The sequence below is a fragment of the Trachymyrmex septentrionalis genome, unplaced genomic scaffold, assembly GCF_001594115.1.
Source record: "Trachymyrmex septentrionalis isolate Tsep2-gDNA-1 unplaced genomic scaffold, Tsep1.0 scaffold19, whole genome shotgun sequence".
In the NCBI taxonomy this organism is placed as follows: Eukaryota; Metazoa; Arthropoda; class Insecta; order Hymenoptera; family Formicidae; genus Trachymyrmex; species Trachymyrmex septentrionalis.
The window spans coordinates 3,513,958-3,521,387 of NW_017305071.1; the positions used below are offsets into that span (position 1 = coordinate 3,513,958).

The following is a 7,430-nucleotide window of genomic DNA, read 5'->3' on the forward strand; positions in this document are numbered from 1 at the left end:
TTGGCAGAACTAGTGCGCACTCAGTGTACATTATTCTAATCTAAATGTATAAAAGTGAGATATCTCAATCGATAAAATATCCAATGTACATTTTATCAAATAGCACAATGAAATGCATTGAATATTTCGCGGTTTAATTCATTTCTATATTTTTATTAAACGTATATTTTACGTCGATTTGTATATAACGGTTTTAAAATGCACATTGAGTGCGCATTAGTTCTATCTAACGCCATCCCAAAAAAACAATGTTGAAATGACATTAAAGGTAAATCGTAACCTAACTGGTTCTTTAGTTACGATTTATTTCAAGAAGAGTAACTTTTAGAAATCATTTTGAAGCCATTTTGACATTACTTTGACGTTATAATACCTTGGGCTAGCTTGTGTTCCGGTGGAATAGCTACCTCTTGCTCATGTCTAGACTACCGGTATTTTCGTTTGTATGCGGTGTAATGCACGAAGCAAAGGTTGTTAAGGACTAGAGGATCCTCAAGCTCAAGTAAGACCCTCGAGTAAGAGTCTGATCATAAGACAAACATGGCGACGACATTTGATTCTGCATTGTAGACTATAATAAATTATGTAGATTCACGTTGTTTATTCTATGCACTCTGCGATACGCGAAAAGAACAATTTTGCTGAAATACTTAATTAGATTTGAAAATAATTTTATTGAACTGAAAATAATTTTGTAGAAATCTCAAGCGTGACGAGTAATGGTGCACAAAATTTTTATATTCTCACAATTTGAACGCCCTACTTAATTATTATCATGATCTGACACAATTATTTTTAGATTTGTATTCAGCTAAAATTTTAGCTATTCCAGTAAAACCATTCTTTCTGTACAGTCATTGCCGCCATATTTCTGGTCTCGCGAAAAAAACTATCGCGTGACCAGATTCTTCCTTGAAAGTCTCTAATTATGACGGAAATGCAACGAAATCGGAATATTTTCTTCCCGCCAACTTCGGAATTAGTAACCGGGAATTTGAATCGTCGCGCATAGCTTATCCTCTACGACGGTGGAATTGTCGCAAGCACAAGAGGGAAAGCCGGAAAATCGTTTAAGAGTAAATGACGTTTTATTAATGGCCCCCTCGGGTCCCTTCACCGTCGCCTATAACGTCGCGCCGTTAATTCTCTCTCACAAGAGGGACGAGTTTAGCGCGCGGCACGTCTGAAAGTTTCAGTGTTTCAAAAGCGACACAAAAGCGGAATGTCCAAGCGAGAGAAGATGGGGAAAAAGTGAGAGAGAGAATAGAACGTACTGATAAAAAATGAATAATCGGCTCGCGCGAGAATGATCAGCTGCCGCGCTTTTTGTCGATTCCGCGACAGTTTGTCGTGTGTAAAGTTCATCGGCATAACCCAACGGTCGAGAGATGCATAGTTCCGAAGCCGATCAACGTTAACGTTGAACCCAGTCAGGTCGATGCATCATGAAAAGCGTAGAACTCACCATCGGTGACACGACCCTTCGCTTTGCCTGAAGGTAAAGCGAAGGGCCATAAAAGGTGAGCGAACAGCCGATCGGTTTTCGTCTGCTTCGATCGACAACCAGGTAATCCCATGGCGTTGTTTGATCTCATAGAAAAAAGCTGCTATTATTATTTATCTGGCGGTACTCTGTAGTTGCTGTTTTAAATAACAATAGAGCGATATTGACATAAATAATTTTATTTTATCCATATGACGGATGAGGAAAGAGAGAGTAAATGGACTCTTGATATTTAAAATATTTGTAACAAAATCAGTAAATGAGAATTATACACTGTATTCGTGCGCAAGATCATATACATTTAATGCTTAAATTAAAATCTCGAATATTGCGGCTACAATTCGTGTCATTCTCAACGTATAATCATTCCCATGCTTCCACGTATTAATTAACGCCAAGTCGTCAGTCTGGCGCCATTCTTAATAATTCGTAATAATTACAAATTACGATGGGTTATTATATTAAAAATGGCATCTAAAGTGACTCGATTCTGATCCGAGAGCAGGAAGCTATAATGATTATTCGCTGAGGATCGGCGAATTATAGAGCCGAAACGTTCGAGATTTTAATTTAAATATTAAATATATATGAATCTTACGCACAAATTACCTGCACCTGACATTCATATGCTGATTTTGTTGTAAACTATATCTTGCATGAGATATTCTTGTACATTTGCTTCTTTCGATTAAATAACGTTTATGCGAAATGAAGAAAAGAAAACGAAGGTGTAGCGTAATTTTCCAAACATATATGTATACATATGTATAAATAAAAAGCACGTGTAGATGAGGGAATAAGAAAATAGAAACAGGGATACAAATGAGATCAGTCGATCATCAAGAAGAAAAGTTATACAATTTACCAAATACCGTCGTTCATGCAAATTACGTCGGTGCCCCGTGAACTCGGGGTGATACGAAAACTTACTTCCGAAGACGATGGCGGTTAATTTCGGCGAGCGAACACGAAAGTTGGTAACGATATTCGTCTAGATAACGTCAAGCAGAAAACCTCGTTGTCGTAAATAATGGACGTCAATCGAAATAGAGATTCCGTAGAATCGGCGAATTATAAATATTTATTTATCCGTTTAGCTATTCTGTTTAACAAGAGTAATTATTTGTTGAAAACGTAAGTAGAATATATAAAAATATCGGATGCAATGTGAGGGTGTAATACCGATTATATAATATAAAGAATAGAATAGTAAAAGGGTGAGAAATTTTTAGAACTATTAAACTTTTGTCAGTTGAATTAAAGCGAAACAAGATCAGGGACGCGTTGTATTGTCTAAATGTCTCGAAGAGCGAGAGCGGTGCAGATACGGAACGGTCCGTTGTGTTGAAGGAGAGCACGAACAAAAGGCGCGACGGCTGGTATTTTTTTCTTTTTTTCCTATTAAATAACCGAGCCCACTGCCACATCAGTCTCCGGGGATAAGATTCATAACCGTAAAGCGGCTTAACATTTGTCCACGATGAAGCGCGCTGGATTTCCATGGTGGGACGAAGGACTCCAAATACATTTCCGCCATTCCGTTCCAGCCGGTCTACTTCAATTTCAACAATTGCATATTGCATAAGTAGCTGAGCTACAATATCCGCGAAACATTGTTTAACGTAGTGTATGAATACATATCCAATTATACAGAATACTTTTGTTAAAAATTTAATTTGCCACAAAATTTGCTACAAATGTAATTATATTCTCAAGAATGCGCGAACATCATTTGTATCTCATCCGGTAAAGAGATCCCTTTCTCATTACTCATTTCGCGCTTTGCGAAAGAGCTGCTTTAACGCGAGAGACTTTTCACTCGCATAAATATTGGGAAACCCCGAGAGAGAGCGAGTCCAAGGGTTAAACGTTAGATATTATACGTTCGCGAGAGATTGAGAAAATCGAGAGTAAGGAAGGGAAAATGTCGAAAAATTCATTAAGACGAGATCGTGCCGCGGTTGAAATCTGCACGTTGCAAAACTGTATAACGAGAGCGACGTTAGAGAGATAAGACGACGCCGATATTTGAAATTATGGAGTCTGCTCCGTCCAAGTACGGAGAAATTCAGAGAGAAAATAAAATATGGAAATTAAGGCGATGAAGGCAATTACGGAGCACCGAAGCTCTTTAATGATTATTAACGAGCGCGTGATGATCGTGGCGGGTTGGGAAACCCGCTCCAGGGCGCAACCTGACACGCGGTTACGGATGGTACGCGATGTTTAAAGTTTCCTTAGACGGTTGACAGGAGACAGGAGACGCGAAGTCCGAGGTCGCGTGCCATTCAACCCTCGCCGAGGCGAGGAGAAAGGGGAGACGACGATGTCGTGTAAGAAGCGTGAAATTTATCCGTGCTTGCGGGACGAGTAGCAATTGCGGAGCAATTGCTTGTCGCCGCGTAGGACACGCATAGGAAGCCGGCTGCCGGCGGTATAGAAGAAAGAAAGAAAGAAAGAAAGAAAGAAAGAAAGAGATGGAGAGAGGTCAGGCGAGAAATGCGACGGAGACGAGGACGCGGAATGCATGAAGAAAAATTCGGAACGGCAGAGCTGCGCGACGTGGCGCGACGCGACGTGAAGCAAAGCGGAGCGGAGCGGAGCGGAGCGCGCAAAGCCGTAGGATGAAAACGCTGGGGATGGAGAGAAGGCGCGCGGCGGAAAAGGCAGAAGGCCTCGAGGAAGGAGGAGGCTGACTGATCGCCGCCGGAGTAGAGGAAAGAGAGAGCACGCCTGCGCGGAATCCCCGGGCGGGCGCGGGCAGTGCCACCGGAGGCCCGGCGGTTTCAGAGCTTCGCCCGGGACGACGAACCGCGGACGAGCCGAGTACGGGAAACCCGGTCGCGTTTCACAGTACGACCGACCGATCCACACCGAGTATACCGCGCGTCCGAGTACGACGAGGGGTACAGCCGCGGGATAAAAGAAAGGGAGGTGGGGAGGGGGTGGCCCACGATTGAACGCAGGCAGACCGCTTCGTGACCTTGGTGCGCGCGACACTTTACGTCTTCTACGGGAGTAATAGAGAGAAATCTTATCGGCTGCGAATCTCTTGGCAACCGGGGCTTAGTACAAGAAGGTGTTACGGTGAAAGACCGCGCGCGAGACCGCCCACAAATTAGAGTAGCGCCTCGCACCTCGGCCTTCTCGTTTTCTCCGTCGCTCGCGATGCGCGAGTATTCAACAGCGAGATAATGTGATATACGCCGGAGTGTCCGAAAGGAGGAAAGAGAGAAGGGAAGAAGGTCGGGGAAACACGAGAGTAGAGGAAAATCGGTGGATGCACAACAAGAGCGCAACGGGGGGGTTGCAACGAGAGGGTTGCAACGACGGGTAACGCGGGAGTATGCGCGGGTCCTGGTAGCACCGGCTGCTGTTGGAGGATGAACGGGACGGCGACGGAGGATTATTAAGTGGAGGAGCGCCGAGAGAAAGAGGTGCGTCGCGGTGTTCCATGAGATGTCAGTGGACCCGTTATCGGGGACAGTTACGCCGCCGTCGTCGTCGTCGCCGTTGTTGTTGTCGTCGTCGTCGTGATCATCATGAGGAGGTCCTCCTACGTCAACTACTACGTCCTGTGCCTCGTGTGCTGGATCCTACTAGGCATTACCGGTAAGCCTCGTTCACGGGGGACGATCCCGCGGCTTGTGTCGTTGCGGTTTAAAAAAAAAATACAAAAAAAATATATATAAAAAAAAACACACATTTCCAACACTGTGACGCGGATCCGTGAAACAGATGGCGGCTATCGAGATATCAGGTCGAGGCTCCGAGAGGAAGATGCTGTCAGGAGGGGAGGAAGGGGGGAGGGGAGGGGAGGGGAGGGGATGCTGTAAATAGCGATTACTCGATTCATGCGGTACACGTAGATAAACGGGTGATGATCGAATTATCGAACGTCATCGTACAATTTGCGAGGAGGCGGGGCTCGCGTGGAACTCGTGCCGCGGATGGATCGATCAGATTTTGGGGTGTAGCAGTACGTTGCGTACTCCTCACCCTCGCGCCCCGCGTGCACTCACGAACGTACGTACCGCGCACTCGTGCGCGTTTCTCCCGCTGTCGCGAATACCGGCGGGATACCGAGTGCGGAGATCATGCAGGAGGGGAAGGATCGAGGAGATACGCGAGAATAGATAAGGACTACAAAGGTCGGAGACGACCAAAAGGGGGGACGCAAACCTCCGGTCCCGGTCCAGGACCGTATCTAGCGCCACTCTTGTTTGTCGCGCCGCAGCATTGTGCCTCTCTCCACACTTGCTTTTTCTCTCTCTCTCTCCCTCTCTTTCTCTCTCTCGCTCGTTCTCTCTCTCTCTCTCTCTCTCTCTCTGTCCCCTTTTCTTTCTCCCCTTCGCACTCTCAACATCCTCCTCTTTGTCTACCTCTCTTCCACCCTGCGTCTCTGCGGGATCAGCAGCGTGTCGTCTCGATGATTCCGTCATCACGGGACGAAGACGAGGAGAGAGAGAGAGAGAGAGAGAGAGAGAGAGAGAGACGAACGCGTCCCCCCTTTCCTCCGTGGCGTCGTTCAGGGACGTGTCTATCGATTTCATCTCGCGCGGCTGCATCACCGCGATGCGGTCGCGCTTTAAAATCCGCTGAAACAGGAGTGTCACGGCGTCGTTCTGGAAAGTGCACTCATGCACTCTGCGAATATTATCTGCGAGAGATAGCCTAGCTGCTGTACTCGAGACATCTCGACGGGGAGGAATACTGGGTGATTTTTGCATCTCTTCTTTAAACATGAGTTTGATCCAATCTTTCGGAAGCGGAAATCTTTCTCGAGTGGCTTGCAAGAAACACCAATTTCCACAGTAGAACTGTTCCTCCGTTGAACGTAACTTGCCCTTTGATTGTAGAACTCAGTCTATTATGAATCATAAATCGAGATAAGCCCTCCTTCCGAGTGAAGTGCGGAGATCTTTTGCTCCGACGGAAAGAAACGAGGGTAGACCAACTGCAGGATTACCTTCTGAAAGCGATTTCCCGATTGAACGGACGACGCGAATATACGATTCCGCTGAGCGTATCAGCGTTTAACCGACGACGACTTGGTAATTCATTCGCGAAAAAGTATCTGACGCATTTTTCGGGTTGCTTAAGGAATGATCTCGCTCCGCGAGCCTGCCTCTTCGGTGAGGCGCGATCAATTCTGGAATCCGATGGAGCACGAGCGCAAAAATCCGTGGCGCCGATCAAATCGGATTATCGCCGTCGAACTCGTCTGCGTTTCGTAGCCAGCGCGGAAAAAGCGTCAACTAACCAATTGCATCGGTCGATGCAATTGGTTTGCACGGCCGTACGTCGAATAATTACTCGAGCTCTTGTCTAAGGAACGGTGTGTGTGTGTGTGTGTGTGTGTGTGTGTGTAGTGAGGTTCGCCTCCCCCTCGCTGGCAGTAAACCCCACTTGGAAAGTATGCTAACTGCTCTCAACTACGAGAGATACTACGAGGAGTTTGTAGTTTCTGAGCTGGTAATGGCGGGTTTATCCCGACATCACTCTCGCCGATACATTATGCACTTTCGATCCGTGTAGTACCTACCCGCGCACAAACGCGTGCAGTGATAGAGTGCGCTACACACAACCGCTGATTATACTTCGCCACGGTGATTAACCGTTCGTTCCTCCAGAAACGGAGAAGTTCGACGTGCCTATCAACTGGCGCAACTCGGGGCGTAACTACTGCCTTGAGAGATGCTACAGCTCCTTACGCGAAATCGCGCTCTCGTAGCACTTATGAAGATTTCTCGGCGCATAAAATAAATTTGCAGACCGTGATGCAACTTCAACGAGTTTGTAGATTTCGCTGAAAGCGTTCGGGAAATTGCATCTGTCAGAAACTAATCAAACGGACTAACACTTTCTAGTTAATTCTCACTAGTAGATTTTACATCATTATTACATATATATGTATTTTATATAT

At 46.0% G+C, this 7,430-nt stretch overlaps 1 protein-coding gene across 1 annotated transcript in view; it reads left to right on the top strand.

The window, feature by feature from the left end:
• Positions 1 to 3,978: 3,978 nt before the first annotated feature.
• LOC108746772 (neurotrimin) overlaps positions 3,979 to 7,430 on the top strand; it is a 12,474-nt gene continuing 9,022 nt past the window's right edge. The window contains exon 1 of the mRNA XM_018483724.1: positions 3,979 to 5,116. Coding sequence (XP_018339226.1) covers positions 5,047 to 5,116 — 70 coding nt within the window. The 5' untranslated portion in view covers positions 3,979 to 5,046. The remainder of the gene's footprint in view (positions 5,117 to 7,430) is intronic.